The sequence below is a fragment of the Typopeltis vanoorti genome, chromosome 12 (genome assembly GCF_054136105.1).
Source record: "Typopeltis vanoorti isolate ZY-2024b chromosome 12, IOZ_Tvanoo_1.0, whole genome shotgun sequence".
NCBI lineage: Eukaryota > Metazoa > Arthropoda > Arachnida > Uropygi > Thelyphonidae > Typopeltis > Typopeltis vanoorti.
The window spans coordinates 47,416,179-47,437,148 of record NC_143560.1 but is presented as its reverse complement, the minus strand read 5'-3'; the positions used below and the strand labels follow the sequence as shown (position 1 = coordinate 47,437,148).

The following is a 20,970-nucleotide window of genomic DNA, read 5'->3' as shown; positions in this document are numbered from 1 at the left end:
TGGAATTCAACCCTTTCGAGAGGTAAAAAGGAGTTTGGTATTATTTATAGAAAATATTTATTTTTTTCTGTATTTCCTTTTAGCTTGTAACTCTTGAGGTGGATAATAACAGAAAACGCTACACTGAATACACCTTTAATATGAATCCAACAGTTATGAAAGAGCCTCGAGCCTTGCTCAAATATAAACTAAATATTTCTATCCACATCGCCCTGCATTTCTTTCATTACAGTAACTTTATCCTCATATAATAAATAAGTGCCTAATAAAAAAAACTCCATGCAACTGATCTGTTTTACGGCAAACTGTCATCAGTTGTTAAAAATTAACTTTTCGATAAGTTGCTGAGTATTAATCTACTTATATTGTAGTAGGAACGTGGCGTGAACTCTCAGAAGAGAAGAATAGAACACATCTTCAGTTGTGGCTGTACAGACAAGCATTACTTCGTCGTACATCTAACATAAACCTTGCTTCGCACAGCCATCTAAGCACAGTAATCTAGTTTATAGTTTCTTGACCCATTTCTGAATTCTATAGAGAAAACATTCGCATCGATTCTGTTCTAGTCGACGTCGATATTAGAGATCTGAAAGATTAGTTCGCGTGTTACATAACATAAAATATCAGCGATGAGGAAAATATTGTAAACCAAAAAGGCGAAAGAAGTGAAATAGACGAGTGTGTTGCTCTGTCAGCCGGAGAAGCATTCACCAAATGCAAGCCACGGTTCAATGATCCACAACTTCGAGTTGGTGAACATCTTGGCAAACGTTCTGTTTAACTTATGCCGTCATAAACACTGAAGTCTGAGTGAAACACACGATCCAGTTTCGAGAAATGTCTGCGTTGTGCTTCCGTACTTACTGACAAGACAAGTTACAGCAATAGAATGCTGCTGTAGGTCGATATTTGAAGTATAAATTGTTAGAAGTCCTTCTGTGAAATTAGTTGTGTGTAGGTGTAGAAAGGAGAGGAAAGGGGGCGGGTGTATTGATGAAAGCGAACAGATATGAGTGGAGGGGAAATAGGTCACAAGTCAGCAGTAAAATATTAAGACACAAAAAAGAAAAGGCAACTCCTTTCATCTTAACCAAGAAAATACGAAATGTCCTTTTTCATTTTTTTTGTCAGTAACAGAAACGTAGGAAACAGAACACTCTTCAAGTATAACAAAACCAATCAGGCCATCCCCCAAGTTATACATAGAACTTTATGATTACTGATATTGGCAACAGCTCTTCAGATGCATTAAGTAATATGTAGCTCGGAAATAGAATATCTGTTGTTCTTGATTACCTACTTATTTCACTATCATGAGCTGTTCGAACGCTGTCTTATTTCCTTGGATTGCGAAGTATCATGCGAAGTTCAAATAACCTTTCAGTTCCATATTTTTACCAAAGAATGACTAAGCGTAGGATGGAAAATCAATAAGCCACCTAGCGAATTTTTAAGCAACAAAAGTCTGTAAAACTGCGCACGTAATGTGTATCTGTCAAGATAGTGTTTGAAAGTTTGCCTAAGCTATAATCCATCGTTTTTTAATGTGAAAACGCCTTTAGAATATCAATTATACCAACTTGTTTCTACCAAAGACTTCTTTTTTGCTATTCGTTTAGTTATTTCATTTATATTTATCATGGCAGAATGTTTGACCGAGTGCGATAAAAATAAAAGTTAGGAACATGAACGGACTTTAAAAAGTTATGACGCTTGCTTAACACTTGAAACAAATCCATTAAGTACGATATTGCGTTCATATGATGAGATGATTTATAATTTAAGCATTGTGTAATGATTTTTTCCCAGTTCCAGATCATCAAACAGTTCGTTCTTACTGTCTAGGCACGTTTTGTTTGATTTATGATTTTGTAGCAATAGTCTAGGGCGGCGATTTTCAACCGGTGTGCCGCGAGGTTTGTGAAAACAAATTAATTGAAAGAAATAATGTCGTAATTTGCGCATTTATTTATTAGTGTCTGGTCTTCCATCCGCGCCTGAAACTCCCTTATATTTTACGAAACTTACGGTTGGTGAATCGGTTTAAAATTGTGTGTTAATTAGCTTTAATCTTTTGATAAGTGTGCTCACAAATAACTTAATTTAATTCTCTTATTTTTAAGGTAACTGGTAAGAGTTCCTTTAATTTTCCCCCCATTCAGTTAATTATTCAATAGTATTCCTTTAACATGGATATTATATATTCATTTGAAAAAAAAAATCAATAAAAAGTTTTTAAAATAATTTTGAGTATTGTTTTTCTTACTCAAAATGTCAAAAACATAGTTTACATTTTTTTGGAGCAAAAAGGATAAGTAATTATTATTAATATCTTGTCTGTGTCAATCAATCAAAATTATGCATATTTTTTGCCAGATCGTCAAAAAAATTAAAAGAATATATTTTTAGTGTGCCGCAAAATTTTAATAATTAGCCTAGGTGTGCCATATTATGAAAAAGGTTGAAAATCACTGGTCTAGGAGATTATCCGAAAGTAATCCCCTATTACTTTATTATATAAAGATTATCCGCTACACCTACTCGGACCGACTTAGTGATTCCGCTTGGATGGACGGGAGAGGAAGTTTGTTATTTGATTCTTAATGAAGTAGGAAACGCCAGTTTTGCTATGCTGTTTCACTCGTAGTGTAGTATAGTATAGAGGAAGACGTATGTTCGTATCCAGAAAGAAATATCTGTCAAATCGTTCATGGACACAAGGAATCTTTATAATGGCTTTTGAACGGAAGGTGAAAACTGGTCTCATACGAAGTGGAAGGGTTCAGGAGACGCGGGATTTTCGTCACGCGAAAAAGGCAACCTGCTGAAGAGCATCTTTAATTAATAGGCACAATACACTGGCTAAAACCAATGTATAATGTCTCTTCAATAATTAACTAAGTCATTTAGTTGCCTCACTTGTGATTCCAACCAGTGCAATTCATTCTTAAATCTTTCCCTATGTCAGTGATATACAAATCAAAGAGTAGTGGCCCTGGTACCGAACCCTGAGGTACTCCAGTAGTTACCATCATTTTCCTAGATTCTAGTCGACCATATACTACTGTCTGGTGTCTATCTGTCAGCCGATTCCTATCCATGCTACTAGCTTCATATCCATTCCCATTTGCTCCAACTTTTGTAATAGTTTTCCAAGTGATATTCTCTCAAATGCCTTTGCAAACTCCAGCAATATCATGGTGTAGCCATTTCCTTTATCAATTCTGATATTATAAAATCGATGTTAAAATCAAAAATCTATTGCACTAAAATTAAATATTGCCTTAAAATAAATCATATTATAAATAGCAACCAAATCGCAAGTTGCAGGTTTTGAATCTTCCGAAAAGATCAGAAGTGATCATAAATTCATGAATTCATGTCATGATACCGTTGTTGTTGGACCCCACTGTTGCTATGATTTTGGATGAAGATTAAAAAATGACACCGAGAGAAGTCGTTGCTGAAGCCGGTCCATCCAGAATTATCATTTAATCGTCCTGGACATTTTGGAGGCAGATATGCTCATTTTCTCGTCACCATGGCGACTCTAAGCAGCACAACAGATAGCTACCCATACAACAGATAGGTTGATCAAAAACAATTGAGAAATCCTCCTACCATATGCTTATAGTAAAGACAAGTTCTCAATTTTGATATGTTTCGAACCGTAAGAATATCATCTGAGCAATTCCGGTTTCATCTGTTAAACTACTTTTTTTTTTTACATTTAATTCCTTAGCTTTGATTTGTCTACATGTTTTCAAATGTAAAATTTGCTTAATGTTACTTGGAATTAGATGAGAATCAGCTTTGGTATGGATATTTAAAGGCATGTACAAAAATATGAAATCTCGAGACGTATCTTGTCTGGAAGAAAGAAACCTTCGACTCACGTTAGTGACCCTGGTCTGCTATACTTCCGATACGCAGCACGCTGCCACTGTGCAATAGTTGTAACATTCTTTGAAGTAGTACAGATCACATTTGCCGTATTCTGCTCGTAGTAATAAAATTACTTTTTCGTGCTATCTCGTAGGACTTTTCAGTAAGCAGGGTAATTAAAAAGAGGACGAAATGTCTTTTATAGGGGCCACTCCTTGAACGTAATTAGCAGATAACATCATAGAAATACATGTCTAGGAAACTTGATATTTTTCTATTAATATTATGATAGTCCAAGAATAGGCACACGAAGCAGATCGTGTTATTCCGTAACTTAAAGCCGACATGCTTCGAATTATATTGGACTCCAGTCACATTATCAATTCCCATACACCTTTGTTGCTTTTTTTTTGTCTTAGGAATATCTTAATTGACACATACGCAAGGATCCAAATTGCAGTTGCAGTTGACTTCTTAACAAATACTGTATACGTTCTTTTTACTCAGATGAACAATTGTAAAAACACTCGAATCATTTGGATAAGAACGCAGATAGTACGTTTAATTGTGTAACACTTGAAAAACGAATTAACACGAAGCGAACGCTTATATATGTGTGTGTGTGTGTGTGTGTGTGTGAGAGAGAGAGAGAGAGAGAGAGAGAGAGAGAGGAGGGGAATAATTGGCAGAAAACACCATGATGTAACTAAAATATCTCAATAAATAATAATATTAGTAAGTTTTACAAAATATGTTCTCCCATTCCAACCAGGGGCATTTCTGAAGGGTGTATATGGTTGTCTTGCGTTTATATTTGAGTGTGTACTCAAAGTTGCCTCTGTATTCAATAAACGGTAACTCAGTGGATAATAATGTCTTTTGATTGGAAAGACAAGATTCTTCCCATCTAGGAGCGAAGAACCTTTATAAGGGTTTTTATCACGTGAAGGTGAGTAAGCGTATGTCATACAGGGATGGCTCGGATTTCCCTCCCGAAACTGGGGTTGTTCATTCCTCCCCACCCAATAAATAAATAGGCTAACCGGCCAGGAAAACGCACCCAGTTAACAGACATAATGCACCGTCTCATACTCAGTTGCCTCTGCCGTAATTCAGCTTACAGCTTGAAATTTCTTTACTGAGTACATGGCGAGGTATTATTATGTTGGGAAAATAAATAAAAAAACCCGATCTTGTTGCAGTATCAGTTCTGAAAGTAATTCGGTCCGTTCTTATAGCTCCCTACAGAAAAGAGATTTGTCAATAAAAGGGCACCCTCGGGATGTGCCCTTTTGTTTAGAAGATAAGCAATAGAGATAGGTCCGGGCCATAGGGAAGATGTTCCACAATTTCAAATCGAATCCTTGCGATTAATGTTGAAACTACTGTATGGTTTCCTGTTGTCATGTTGCAAAAGAAAGGCTGTTCCTTGGAATGAACACGATTCATTCAACTTTCTCAGGATCTTTACATTGTTTTGAGAATTTCTTTTAGTCCCTTTCATCACACAGTTGGTGAATGACAAATTTTTTTCTTTTTTTTTTTTTTGGATCCTTGTTATGTCAGGATAGCAATTCCACAATTTGAATTTTCATTTCAAAATCATAATAACAGACCACTATTCCTCTTTGTCACGAATTTTTGAAGAAAAACATTGCCCCCCCCCCTTCTGTAACGTTGAGCATTTCGGAGACAAACCTTCAGTAATTAAACACGTCATTTAAGTCGCTCACAAGTAAACCGACTTTGAACCCAACACGAGCATACTTAATAAAGTATGCTCGTGTAATAAAGTCATACTTAATAAAGTATGACTTATTTTTCGATTTTCTCCGATTGTTCTTCGTTCTTAACAACAGTACTCGCACCTACAGTTGTTTCACCATTAAAAAAAAAAAAAGTCGTAACGGCGGTTAGTTTGTACAACAATCGCATTTTGTGCATCAAAAATTCGATTGCTTTGAGTGCAGCTTTACACCCTTCAACAAAGAAAGGAGTAAAAGTTTTCAACGTGTTTAATGTCATTGGTGTTGCATCATAATCAGTTGCACTTCTCGCTTCAATAAAGTTGGTAAGGAAGGCGTTGCTCAACAACATTATTAGATCTCGCATTACCAGCGTTCATTTATGGAGAACTTTCATAAATTACGAAACTCCAAGTGAAAACTGATAGCTTTATTGATATTTGGAACAGGATTAATGCTCATTTCTTGTGCATTAAGTCACGTGCTACTATACTTTTCATTTTCTACAGCAAGTGGCGTATAATAGAACGAAAATAGCAGCTTAGTTCCAGGCGATAGTTCATTTAATTAAAAATGAACCCATTTCGCACAAAATTATTACTTAAAAGATTTGCTTATCTTTTCTTTTTTTTCGCTTCTCTCTCTCTTATTCATGAAAATTACCGCATACGAGATATGGGAAAACAAGACTCGCCTGTAGAGTTATTGTGATTATTTTTTCAAGCTTAAAAAGGAAGACAACATCACTAAAGCGTCAAAATGATTTTTACTTAAGCTGTAAACGAATCAAATTAGCCAAAATTTCTTGCACCATCACATCTGGTTTCTTGAGTGCTGCTCTATGTGTGAATGGTGACGATATTGTAACAATATATTACGCATGCGTAAATAAGAACATGGCGTCACGCTCTTTGTGATCTCAAAATATCTGCTGACATCTGGTGATCAGAAAATATTTTGTGATTTTTAGCAATAAAACTTGTTGAAACATCGCTAGTCGACTCGTTCGTTAAAAGACAATTCTTTAAACACGAGTGTGTTCTGAAAGGTTATCGACCTAACAATGAAAAAACTAATACATAATTTCAAAAAAAAAATTTTTTTTCAACATAATCTCCATTAAGACTAATACATTTCGTCCAGCGATGCTCCAGCGCCATTATCCCGTGCCTATAATATTTCTCGGTAAGATCTGCAAAATACCCCTCTATCAGTTGCAATCATCTCTTGATTCAAAGAAAAACACTGACCAGCGAAGAAAAGTTTTAGTTTTGGGAAGAGATAGAAGTCAGAGAGGGCCAAATCTGGGGAATAGGGTGGATGTTCCAACAATTTATAGTGCAGATCCTGTAATTTTCCCATTGTCAAAACACCTTTGTGGGCAGGTGCATTGTCCTGACGAAAGATTTTTTTCTTCTGCAAACCAGGGCTTTTCTCACGAATGTTTTCGTCTAGTCATGTTAAAAGATTGGAATAATATTCCCCGATTATTGTTTTATCCTTTTCAAGATAATTAATAAACAAAATGCCTTTAACATCCCAAAACACCGCCATGACCTTTTTGCTGATGGAACCGACTTTGTCTTCTTTGGCACTGAATAACCGGCTTCTGTCCACTGTTTCGACTGCTGTTTGGATTCTGGTGTGTAATGGTGAATCCAGGTCTCAACCATAGTAATAAATCGACGCATGAAATCAGTTTTATCCTTGTTAAAACGCTGCAAGCACTGTTCAGAGATTTTCATGAGAGTGCATTTTTGATCTATTGTGAGCAAGCGCGGCGCCCATCTTGCGCAAAGCTTTTTCATTTGCAATTCTTCATCCAAAATATATCCTACACGTTCTTTTGAAATGCCCATAGTCTCAGCAATTTCGCGCACATTGACTCGCCGGTCATCCAATACCATATCGTGCACTTGATCAATGATTTCTGGTGTTGTTACACTTTTTGGACGTCCTTCACGTGGATCATCTTCAAGGCTAGTACGGCCGCTTTAAACTCGGCAGCCCATTTCTTAATTGTCGAAAATGAAGGAGAAGAGTGCCCATAAACTTTTATGAACTTGGAAGGAATTTCTTTTGGCTTTACACCTTCTTTTACAAAGAATTTTATAACCGCATGATACTTAATGCTATCCATTACAAGGGGACAACACTTTTGCTTCAGACTTTTAGTTTTTTTCTAAGTTGATACGTCTGTCATAGACTTATGACAGATGTACCAACTTAGAAAAAAAATCTTGCCGATAGTGTTGCCACCTGTGGTCGAGACCAAGAACTTTTCAGACCGCCCTCGTAGTAATAATAATTCATTTAAAAATAATCATAAATAGCCTAGAACCTATACTAAAACTGGACGATAAATACGATCAACGTTAATCAATGTCCATATAATCATTAATAACGTTGATATTAAGAAATCACGTGATATAAATATAAATCACGTTTTAATTGAAAAACAGCTTTGCCCAAAGCTTGCTACTGACCACATAATACATCACTTCGCGTTGACAGCTTCTACAACGTTTTTTTTTTTTTTCTGCACGACCCTTCTTTTTACCACGGATAAATCCTGGGTAGAAACTTCTTACCTTGCAAAAACTGCCATTTTGTAAGCTAAAGCTACGCTTGTAAGTTTCTCTTGGTCAAATGGCAATTGTAGGAAAAAGATCTTAAAAATAAAATACTTTCGTCTCATCTCTAAGCCTTGAGGAGGAATGGCTAAGAGCGATGATAATGTTATGGGAGTATTTGTTTCGATGAATTATGAATCAGAAAATGGACGAAACACACAAAGAACTTTACGTGGATAACTACTTATGTTCCTTCTAACTGGATATTTAAATTAATATTTCTTTGCGCCCTACAGAAATTCTGAAATAGCCTGGACTGAGTCAACACTTCCAAACTATTCGCTCTTCACAATCTTCAGTAGTTGTCGAAGTGATTTTCCTCATTGCTACAGAAAATACTAAAGGACTGCATTCACTAGATGTGACCCACTTTTCTACTCGGTTTCTCCTACTTGAAGAGCAACTCTCTTCGAAATATTTGCTATTCTTGTGTCGCTACGAGAAGAAATACAATTAATCCAACAAAATATCTTTTGAGTTTCACATATACCAACCATGGTTGTTCCTCTTAGTTTTATAAAACAGAAATTGACAAAAGAACGTTGAGGTTACGACCTCCTTAATTTTTTACGACAAACAAAGTAAGTTACTTCAATACTAAGCATGGCATTCGTGCTGAACATTTTTTTTTTTTGGGAGGGGGGAGATTGATACACTTACCAAAGCTTTAAGAAAGGAATAGCACTAAAGTGCGCCATTCCGGAAGTTACTTACTCGTAATGACGTTGATGTCTGGTACGTGATCGGCCGAGAGGTCAACCATGTGAGCACTTCTTTCGAAGGCTTCCCTTAGTGTTTTCTTCCTGACGGCAGATCCACAGAGTCGGTAAATGCCAACAATAGCAAGTCCTCGTCTCTCCACTTCTTCAGCACATCTTTTGATGATTAAAGGCAAACTAAATCCCGAATTTTCCCTCAACACCACAGTCTCTAAGTCAACCCCAAAGAGACCGACATTGCCCGGTGCAGGAAGACGTTGAAACGTCTGTCTGGGGTCTTTGTAGCGTATTTTCAAATAAAGAGTCCCACGAGGCTCGAGTTTCAGGGCCAGACTGTGAGAGGGAGACTCGCGGAGCACAGTTAGAAGATGCACAGTTCCCTTATAGCAGAGTTTATGTCGGAGCTGCGGGTCCCAACTGTATAGGAGGAAAGCCACTTCCGTGTTGTCGACCAGATCGAGTTCGAACACTTCGTCCCAGTCGAAACTATGTTCGCCTGTTCGGACCACCGTTCGGGCTTTATGAACACGATCACACTCAATTACACAATAAATATCACGGAAATGGTCGCTGTGACTTGTTGATCGCAATCCCCTTCCCGCTAACAGATGAACCCAAAGAAGGCCACTGAATCCATCCCCTTGTAGTACCGTCTCCGAATCTTTCTCTGGTCTGTATTTAAGAAACTCTCTGGGATTAAGAGTGAGAAGTTGGAGACGCTCCTCTGAAGGCTTTACTGGGGTGGGATTGGGGATTTGCCGTAAATATTCTAACACGTAAGGATTGGAGAGGATAGAAGGTTGGCTTACGGCTTCCCCTGGCCCTCTTGTTAAAACTTTTCTGGGATAGAAAGTTGAGCTGGGAAGTCCCCTTTGTTCCTCCTAGAAAACAAAACAAAACTTTAAATTGCAAGCAACAGTAATACGGTGAAAAATAATTATTGTGGAAGATCAAATACCGGCATGCACCTACAATGTGGGACACATTAACAAAGGCGAACATTTATACTTTTTTTTTTTTTGAAAATATACTTTAATAGATTTATCATGATCATATTATGAAATATAATCCAGACAATATCGGCGGAATAGTATTGCTTGTTTGCTCACTAAGACAAGTGTGGTATCGTGCTTCTATGTTACCATAGCAACAGTAAACGGGAAGGAAGTGGGTTCACTTCCTTCCTGCCTCAAAAATTAGTGATTTCAGTCTTAAGTATTTTGACATGACTATTTCCTTCAAAATAGGCGATAGCCAATGAAATATTCGTAAGATTTTGGTTGCCATTGTCGACGTACTTGCATATTAATGAGCTAACTCGCACTGAAAGTCTAGTATAAACTCAGTTGAAAACGATAAGCCTTTTAAATAAGAATATGTTTTGAAAACATCAGATATTAACATAAATGAAAATTGATGAGCTCTATACTGAAAAACAGTAATTCACAGAAGTATCCATCATTTTGAATTCTGTTATTAGAATCCAAACTCCATCGTCACGGAGAAATATTATTTCTAAAAATGATTCTAGTTATGAAAGATTTTAGTAAGAAATTTCAGCGTGTGCACTTTAAACTAATATTCGAAATAATTTTGCAAAATCATTAATATTTTATTTGCTATACTTTCAACGCTTTAACCCTGAAATGAATTCAACATTGGTAGGCTATTTTCAACTGAATGAACTCTATGCCTGAAAAATAAATACGGATTCAAATCTGACAAATCTGGAAGTTAATATTTAGCCGCTCGTATGCCGAAACTATTAGCTATTTGGTGGAAATTAGTTTAAACACAATTATTTTTATTGTTGTGTTTAAAATTTTTGTTCGCAAGAACATAAGTTTCTTAATATTATTTTTAGTGAGCAATGTGGTATTCAAGTTATATATATTGTGTATGTTCAAATATTCAGCGGTTTCTTTTTTTTCACATACAGAAGAACGTAATTGAGGAATTCAATACATTTACTCACTTGATGACCTTAGCTGCCTCGATGCTTTAATTTTAAATGGCTAATTAAAACCATTTTCTTGTGTGTGGAATTCAACGTGAGATAAATAGAAGACCTTTTTTTTTTAACTTCTAGCTTCTCTCAAATACCACAGAGCTCAAGGTTCTATTCTTTCACATACTCAGTTCTTCTTGCTGTATAGAAATGTCATCTAAAAGTCAACTTCAAGGTCAATAGAAAGTTAACGTTCCCTATTTCTCTGAGAAAATCATCCAGGCTACTCATTGTTACATTGGATATTACTTACCTCTCTCTCTATCTTATGAAGAACAGATTTTTGTTAATGACTTCTCCAGGTTACTTCTGGGCCTAAACATATCATCTCTGGTTACCTCCTATTTCTTTTCTTTTCATCCATTTACTGCTTACAAATCTCTGAGATCCATCTTATTTAAAATGCCGTTCCCAGGCAGACAGCGTTTAATCCTTCTTAAAAATCGTTTATTGTTCAGAATAAAGCAGGTAAGTTGATTAATAACTTTTACTCTATTCCCTGTAGACACACACTCAATTCCTGCTGCAATTAGGCTGTCGATGTTTTTTTCTTTAGACGCTTCCATGGACATTGTTCACATGAAATGATGTCTAAAATTTAATTTCTTCCCTCTGAAATTTAAAACAGGAGCCTTAAGAAGCCAACTAATCCCAAACTCAAAAAATTAACTGTCGTTTTTCTTCTTAGTTAATCCTCCCACTTCTCATATTTAGAAACCCTTCTTCTGTCTTTGCCTAAAAAAGTATAACCCGCATACATTAAAACGTCAGTCATTAATTTTTTGTTCTGCAAACAGGGCAGACTGGCCAAAACAAAACACGCGATTTACACACAGAAATACTAGACATATGACCACCGACGTGATCCTAAAAATTACTGTTCCAAAAGCCAAGGATACCTGGAAGATCGTGGGTCTTAAAGGCCTGTATATACTATCGGTCATTATTATTATTATATGCGTGAAATGAACTACTGCGTAATATACAACAATATTGAAACTGCAGGTATTGCACTGAGGTTTGGTAAGGTGGGAAGGAGTTACCAAGACTAGTCGCACAACTCGATTTTTTTTTTGTATTTATAATGTGTAATATAATGTGTAATCATAATTAGGTTTTGTACCCAAATATTTACTATATTCATGTGGGAAATTATCTTTTTTGGCTATATATTATTAATGTTTTGAAATTAAAAAAAAACTGAAAACAAAAAATAATAGATGTATTTATATTTATTTTTGATAAACCACTATAGCTTGGTCAGTAGCGATGATGCCTTTTGGTCAAGGAGGCTGGTAAGATTCCCGTTGCAATGAGAGAAGGAACTTCTGTATTCGACAAAAAGTGAATCACCTGTCTCTATACTCACGTAGCTCTGTTTTACCTCTTGAAATACGGTGTGCTTCGCTGTACAACAAATAAACGGGCCAGAAAACGCATGCAATTTTCAGACAAAGTGCACATACTTTTTTCTAGCTAAATTACACTTGCGAGGACAAAGATATTAGGAGGGTCACAGGTCTCGAAGGACAGAAAAAGAAGAATATTTATTATTTTATAACGAATCATTTTAATAAAAACATCAAAACTACACTAGTGTCCAAAAGTTAAGGACGAACTACCTTTTTTTACCTGTAGATGAAGAAATGTTCACGAATAGCCAAATGTGGAGATAAATTTATTGCCGACATACTAATAAATTTATTACATAAAACATTTGTTATAATTTTCTGACAAATTAAATTCCAATACGTTTTTGGCAAAAGTTACAAATTTCCTAAGGAAGTAGTTAAGGAATTAATGTACTTCGTTTATAGAAAACTATGCGGAGAGACATTTCAGTATGGAATATGTCCGCCTCAAACTGCGACGCAGCGCTCACAACATTGTACCATGCTTAGCACCTAGTGATGCAGGAGTTCTTGAGGCAAACTGGCCCACTCCTTCAGAGCAAGAATAATGCCTTCTTTGTTTTCCGGAGGGGAATTTCGAACAGCAGTGCCTCTCCCTATTGAGTCCCAGACATGTTCTGTGTGGTTGAAATCTGTGGAGTGTGCTGGTCACTCGACTCGATTAATATCCTTGATCTCCCAAAGTATCTCCTCTACTCGTGTACAATGTTGCGTGGTAATGTCATCCATAAAAATGAATTTTCTTCGCTTAAAGCATCACGGAACAACCGATCATGACGTTGAAGAACTTCATTGTAATATCGTTCACCAGTCATAGCCCCTTTCTCCAACACTTGTAGCTCGATGCTTCATTAAGCATAATGCCTCCCCACAACTATGACTCCAGCACCGCCTATCCCTTTCAAGAACATTCTATCGATGGTAAGTAGTACCACTTTCGCGCCAGACCTATTGTCGTCTAGAATCGGAGTAAAAACGAAAACGGTTTTCATCTGTAAAGATTACATCTGCCCATTCTGTTTTTTTTTTCCTTCCAATTTTTCCACGATGAGCTGTGGATTACGAAATACAGGCCTTCGGGCGTATAGGCCTATTTGTTGCAGACGTCTTGCCAAAGTTTGTCGAGATATCTGCGAACCTGTGCTTCAATGGAGCCGACTTGCCATAGTGCCTCGATTACGTTTTGCTGTTAATACCAAAAATCTGTCTTCATGCTTCGTGCTAGAGCGAGGACGATCAGTAATCTGCGGCCTTCTTCAAGGTTTCCAATAATTCTTTCCCGCTTGAAATCATCTTGATGATATCTTTGAGACATTACAAGACATCCAAGTTTGCAACTTTATTCCTTCATGAAAAGCACTTCTTTCAAATACATTTAGCTTAGCGTAGCCATTTGTTTTCCATCTACCACGTGATCCCTTTGTGCGCGATTCGAAAATTCGAATGCGTACCCACTTGCTACTCGAAATCATCAGTCATACAAATTGCCACAAGCTGATTCGTCTGAGTTTGCATTGTAATCTCGAAAATGATGTTCGTCCTTAGGCTTTGGACACCAGTGTAAAATCGAAGTTATTAATAGATTACCTTCATAGATAATTAACAGATGACCTGTAATGGAATAATAAACAGATGTTCGCTTTCTGTTTTTTTTTTTTTTTTGATAATGGTATTTTTATTGGAGCCGCTCCACCAAACTGTCTAGGCTCAGCTCTTCCTCCACTTTCCTCTAAATATGCAAACACATGAGCAGCTGCCATCGATATCCATATATAGTTCGACTTAGAGACACTCAACTAACTTCTAATTCCACATGCACTATTACGTTATAGATTTTGCAAACTCTCGTGTTTGGAGTTCATATAAATAAATTTAATGATGTTTGTTTTTCACTCAGAGCTCACTTTTAATCTTCATAAGTTGACATATTTCTATAAAATAGCGGAAAAGGATTTCTCATCCCTCAAAACAGGTAAACTGATCCAAAGAACATACGCATTAAAAGTAATACATTCACTTTATATCGACAATAATTATAAACAATCCAATTCAACCCATGTAATGGTGGAGTATGCAGGCAACTTTTTACCATACTCCTTTTTTTGATAATTTAATTCACCTTAGAAGTCTCTCGCTCTTGAATGAGCTTATTATTAAATAAATTATATTTTTGGACAAATATTATTAATGTAATGACAGGTACTATATTTCTAATGTGGTTTATTGTTCGTCTCTTTCGTTTCTTTTGTTTTTGGTGTACCAGATGAAGTCCGCGAGAATAGGACATTGGCTAATGTCCCTAGCAATATAAGTAAAGAACAGGTTGACTGCATGCACAGGTTAGCGAGTACAGCCAAATGGTGAACTATTAGTGCTCATTCCTCAATGATGTGAAATTAATAAGGGTACATTAAAAAAAAAGGAATTGACTGTATTATAATTCCTTGTCTCTTCATTATTCCACCGTATTGTGTACACAACCCTGAGAAAAACTGTCCTTAAGCGAAGACGCTTCTCCTGTTCTGAGTTCTTGCCATTCATGTTGTTCTTATCATTTTTCTTACTTCGTCTGTTTAGCCTTTCTGAGCTTTTCCTCTTGAATTTTTCTCTTAGTCCCTCTTGGCGTATAATGATGATGATATCATCAATATAAATTGGATTACTTGGTCCTTTATGCTAACAGTAAATGTATATGTGCGAATATTTTCTCGTATTCCGCAACAAACTGAAGCATTCGTAATCAGCTCGCACTTGAGGAATGATGAAGAGTAGATACATTGACGAAGATGAAGTTTACAGTAATATACTGCCTTCGAAATCAGGGAGCACGCCTATTTTCAGCACTTAAATCACCGCTAGTTCAGGTCAATTAGGAGAGGCGGGGGAAAAAAAGATCACGGTTAGTGGCTTGGTGAATCTGAGCGCAGCATAAATGAAAATGATACAAGAGGGGGAAGATAGGGTAACAATATAACTAAAATGATGGTCGAGTTATACAAGAATGGAGCCAAACGGACGAAATTACTACCGCCAACGAAATTTTGAAAAAACAATGAATGTTCGTGGCGAAAGAAAGGCGTCTTGTACTGGCTAATCGTCTTGTACTGTCGATTAGCCAGTGCAAGACGCCAGTACAAGGCGTCTTGCACTGGCTAATCGACCAGTAACATTACCCAATGACGTCACATTAGAAGTTCAGCTATGGGATGTACGAGAAAGTGCTGTGAGGCATAAAGATCTCTCTCCCACACATTCTGTGATAGCGACGCGCAGACCTCATGACTACAAATCCGCACTGATGTCATTAAATATCCTGTGGAAGTAATGTACGGCGGGTAGAGACAGGCTGTTATCTGTGATAAAGACAATCCAATCCAATATTAGTCAGCTGGTCGTAATTCAATGGATGTCTACACAGAATAAAATGGTACAATTTATATATATATATTTTTTAAACTCAGTTAGTGATCTATGTTACATTTTATCTGAAAAATGTTATCGGACATGTTTTTTTTTATTTGCATTGTCAGTTATTCTATAATGCAAACTCGTAGAATACGCATCTCATGGAGAATTTGGTACGATCCTCGTCGCGACGGGAGGAATCTTGATCTGGACGATTTCAATCGAAGGTGAGTTAGCCGATCTCATACGGAGGTAGTAGGGTTTTCCCTCCCGGAAACTTGGGTTTTTCATCCCGCATACAGACAAATCGGCCCTTCAGAACACACGCAATTTACAGACAAATAATACTAGTTGTTGTGGTAGTGGAGGTGGGCGGTAGATGGCGTTGATGGAGATGATTCGTAGTAGAGGTTCGGTGTAGTGGTTGAGACAATTGTAGGTGTCCTCCCGCGATGAGTCTTCGGATTCCTTGGAGGTGTCAGGAATAATAATAATAATAATAATAATTCCCTTCTAAACAAACATCCAGTATCAGTCCAAATTGACGTTATACTATAATTTAGATTCTTAGTCCATTTGTCACAGATACAGCCCCGAACAATTTCGATCCTCTGCAGATATCTGCAGAGGATATCGAAGTCGTGTTTAAAATATTTTTCTACTAAATAAAAAATAAAATCCACACTAAATTATTAATAGATGATATCGAATTTTTCTTTAACGCCTTAAAGCATATTATCGAAGTAAACAGCACCATCTAGTATACTTGAAACAGCTGCATGCAGTATTTAAAATGTTTAGGAACATTTATTTGCATTAAATGAAATCGCGTATTTAATAAAAATTATTTGCTATTTCAAACATTTGTTAATTTTTGTGACTTCAATAGAGGGAAAATATTTCATTGGAGAACGTGTAAATTAAGATTCTTATGCTTTAGAATGGGTAAATACGTGTAAAAACTGATTTATAAGCATTTGATTTCTGGTATTTTAATGTGCTATATAATTAATCAGACACCATTACTAAATTATATTTATCGCTTCCCATAAAAAGAATTTGTGAATAAACTTAGTCTAATGTAATGTTAATTATGCAGCACGATGAGTTTCTTAAATAGCAACTCTTAATGGTGTATATAATCCTGATTAGGAAAAATCTATCTGAAAATCTTTTCCCCTTTTAGATATAATAGTTCTTTGTGACTGCTTGCAGAAAACGTCCTCACTTCTACATTCTTTCTTGAACTATTCAATTTAGAACTCCTGCAAAGGAAAAATAAAAGAAAACACTTGGCCAGTGTCCCCAAATTTTTTCAGTTTTGTTTTTAAAACAGTAAGATGATCGCATTTTTTAAAACTCCTCTGCGATCGGTAGACGTATGGTCATAAATATTAGTCCTAAAGCGAAACGGGTCTAAATTAAGATTTTTGTTTTGTGGATAAATAATGTTGAATAAACCGAACTAATTCTTTTCTAATAAGACATTTGGATGACAATGAAACTATGCTTAATGATATTTACCAACACAAATTTAGTATCGATTAACAGATACATCAGTTAACCATACTTTGTTTTGCCAAGAAAAAACCACTTAAATATGATTTATTAGGTTGTAACTAAGAGTATGAGGCCAGTATATTAGTATATCAATGGGGTGGGTTTTTGTGGCCTGTTTGATTATTTTGGGGAATGAAAAAGTTATTATAAAATTATTGAAATTTTGTAGCTAAGAATGCGTACATAATTTAGTAAAATAAAATTTAGGACTACATATGTTCCTAATGGATTATATAGAGATTACGTTTATACCTTAGTTGTTTTTGTTCCAGAGAGAACAGACTTGTTCTCGTATTCTCAAGTCGCCCACCCACAATATTAAAAGTTCGATAGGTTTACAAAGTTTCATGGGTGGAAAATTGAAATGATAAAAAATATATCTCATCTTGACTATGGTGAGAGTGAATCAATTTCACTCAGATTATACATAACGTAAATTCTACTTTTTCTTCACCATCTCCAGCGTAAGCGGCTTCTCCATAGCACTTCGAATTGTTTCCAGGCTTCGTAAATTGAACAGTCTCGATAACGACCATTTCTATATCACTTTTGATGAGAATACCTTAAGTTTTCTCTCTCTCATATTTTAAAATAGTTTCCACTAATTATTGATTAATCGAAATTAATTAGAATATATTTATTAATTCTACAAATTTCTTTCAGTCGAATCCTTGGATGTGGGACTCTAATGAATATATCAAATCTATAACAAAACATTTTATGCATTAATTTGATGTGTTTAAATCTATTTCGACTAACGTCCACATGCAGCAATCAGTCCAATGGATATCCATGATCAAAACTATCAGTTAGCTTTATGAATAAGATGACAATCAAAAGAATTAGATGGATTTACACAATAATAGCTGATGATGCTACATTTTTATTCACTAGTGTACATGAAATGTATTTTTTTAATTATGATTCGTATAGGCTTAAATCAATAATTTAAGGTTATTCTAGTTTAGATAACATTTTGCAGTTCTAAACAAGCTACAATATGCACAACAGCAGAAACATATCTTTGGATAATAACGACATAGCTCCTTGGCAAAACATAACCAGATTTTCGGCTAATAATGGCATGTTCGTTAGACAACACACCAAATTTTAAGCATAACTAAAGAAGTAATACCTAACATGTAAGTGACTACATAATACGGTGCTGGTAATTTGCATTTATAATTTTAAGCAACAAACTTCTAAAGCTGCCTATGAAAAAAACTACCAGAATTGTAAGATTTCTCAGTTTTGTCTAATCTTGCTTAAGTGCAGATATGCCAGAAATTCACTGGAATAATTCTTTATAATTTTAAGCGCCAAGCCAAATGCGAAAAGCACAACTGGAAGGAAAAATAAAAGAGAACTGTCTAGACTAAGCAAAAAAAACTTACATCAGACCTTCTTTGTGAAGTTTTAATTCAGAATGTTCTGAGTGGTTTTATTTGTTTTGTGTGTAACTTCTATTGCAAACATAAAAACCATTGAATCTAATGTCTAGCGCAAAATTTCATTTATTTAATTTTGTAGATATTTATATGCAGTCTTCTATGCAATGAATACTAAATTAGCTCAGGGGATGGTGCTGGTCATGGCTGCCGAAACAAAACCGGCTCATTGTGTTGTTAAAGGAGATAAACCGCCAAGCCACTGGCTAGACCGATTCGAGTTTTCTTCCTTTAATTCAGAATCAGTAATAGGAAGCGCAGCCAATCAATTAGGCTAGTCTACGCTTTGTATAGAGGCCCAAAGCAAGCTGGGCGTGTTCACTTTCGCTAAGAATGGATAATACATCTTGATGCGTGGTGCAAGCAAATAACTTGTAAGGTACACGCTCCAGTGAAGAAATAATTCCAATGGTTAAAAAAAAAAGCAGATTATTCACCATTACTCAATAATCAATAGCGTATTATTATTATTATTATTATTATTATTAAATATTTCGATAATTAGAATTAACCAGATTGGATGAAATGAGCTCATAACTTCCAGCAAAAACAAATGTTCCAATAATAAATGAGCAGTTTATTTTTACTGAAATTTATGGAGTTTAGTTTTAATGAAATCATTATTCGTTAGAACAGTTTAATGCCTAAAACTGCAATATGAAAAGAATTGGACGCAAAGCATAAACTATTTTAAATTAACTTTTATTTGTGTATTCATTCTTACTGTTATTGTTATCTTCCTGGAATTCTTTGTTGGTTTTCTCTTTTTTTCGAAATCTAGAAGCTACTTGGTGGTATCGACGTCGGTCCTGGCTGAGCTGGAACCGTGGTAGAATTTGGTGTAGAATTTGGTAGAATTCCGTTAAATGGAGTTGTAGATGTAATATTTTTCTTATTATTGCTAAGATTCGAAATACTTGACTTAACTCTCGAAAATTAAAATGCTGATAAAACCGCTGGTCAGGCAACTACAGTCTAGGTGTATGCCAACTTCTGTGAAGCCAGCCGGTTTACAATAATCATGTCATTATCAATGGTAGATCTCATATTAGCAATCTAAATATTCTCTCTCCTCGGACAACAAAAGTAAACCATGAAAGCACTTGGAGTGAACCAACGAAGGCAAGAGTGGAAGTGGCATGTGCATCCCTCAGAGGAAAAGTCACTCTTCTGTGGCACATGAATCTGGTTTACTACTTTACTAAATGGAGGCTTGAAGCCAACAAAAACCATTGTTAGACTTCAGAGCAAAGTATTGTCAAATCATTCATATCGCTTCAAGCAAACGGTATGAATGATGTTTTTCAATTTACGTCACATAACATGGAGAGATCCTTTGCACATCGAGGGGCGGCTTTAAAATGGTTGTTCAGTGAAATATTATCCAGTTAGCATACTGGACTGGAATCGAATTTAATTTAGGAGGTTTCCAGATCAGGTAGTAAATAATATGGCTGCCACTGTTCTGCCAAGTGTGCATGGAAAGCGTCCGATAGTGGAATGTGCAGAGCATACTGTGGAAGAGTTGATTAAAATTCTCTATGCGTTTGGATTATCAAAGAGTACATTGTTTATACAGTCTATTTTTCTCCGAATTTTAACTTTTAGCAACAATTAGGAAGAATCAAACAAACCTATCTATGTAGATTACATAAAGTAAACTTTCATTCTTCCTAAATATACAGCAGCATAATTCTATTCAACGATTTTAATTTCCTATCTGTCAAGCCGTACATACCTTTCTTAACAAAAACTGAACTGTCAGCCAGCTACATCAGTTGCTACTCATCTTAACTTTATCGTCTCCAAAATGTCATTATTCATATCTTTTCATTAATATTCCATACCGGAAACTTCCCGACTTAAAATATCCTTTTCTTTATCTTTTTTTTTTTTTTTGGACAAAATCGCTTTGTCTTTATCTATTGAATGATTTCTTTTTCTCTATCGCGCTTCTAAATTTCACTTGTCATCCTGAATTTTAAAAACATTTTCTTTCATAAAATATTTATTTTCCCATACAGTTTTTCTAATTCACGTTGGCAAGCAGGTGGAGAGAAGAGATGCATGGATTGCATCTCTACTCTCCAACTCTAGGCATAAGTTCGATTCCCACCGATGGATGTTCCGGAATGTTTTTAAGTAGTAGATG

General features: G+C 35.8%; 1 protein-coding gene across 1 annotated transcript in view; it reads right to left on the bottom strand.

Moving 5' to 3' along the window:
- LOC150100757 (rho GTPase-activating protein 100F-like) overlaps positions 1–20,970 on the bottom strand; it is a 136,205-nt gene that overhangs the window by 44,137 nt on the left and 71,098 nt on the right. Inside the window, exons 5-7 of the mRNA XM_090401884.1 lie at positions 14,916–14,922; positions 11,012–11,079; positions 8,981–9,866 (exon numbers count right to left, since the gene is read on the bottom strand). Of these exons, the coding sequence (XP_090258010.1) occupies positions 8,981–9,866; positions 11,012–11,079; positions 14,916–14,922 (961 nt within the window). The remainder of the gene's footprint in view (positions 1–8,980; positions 9,867–11,011; positions 11,080–14,915; positions 14,923–20,970) is intronic.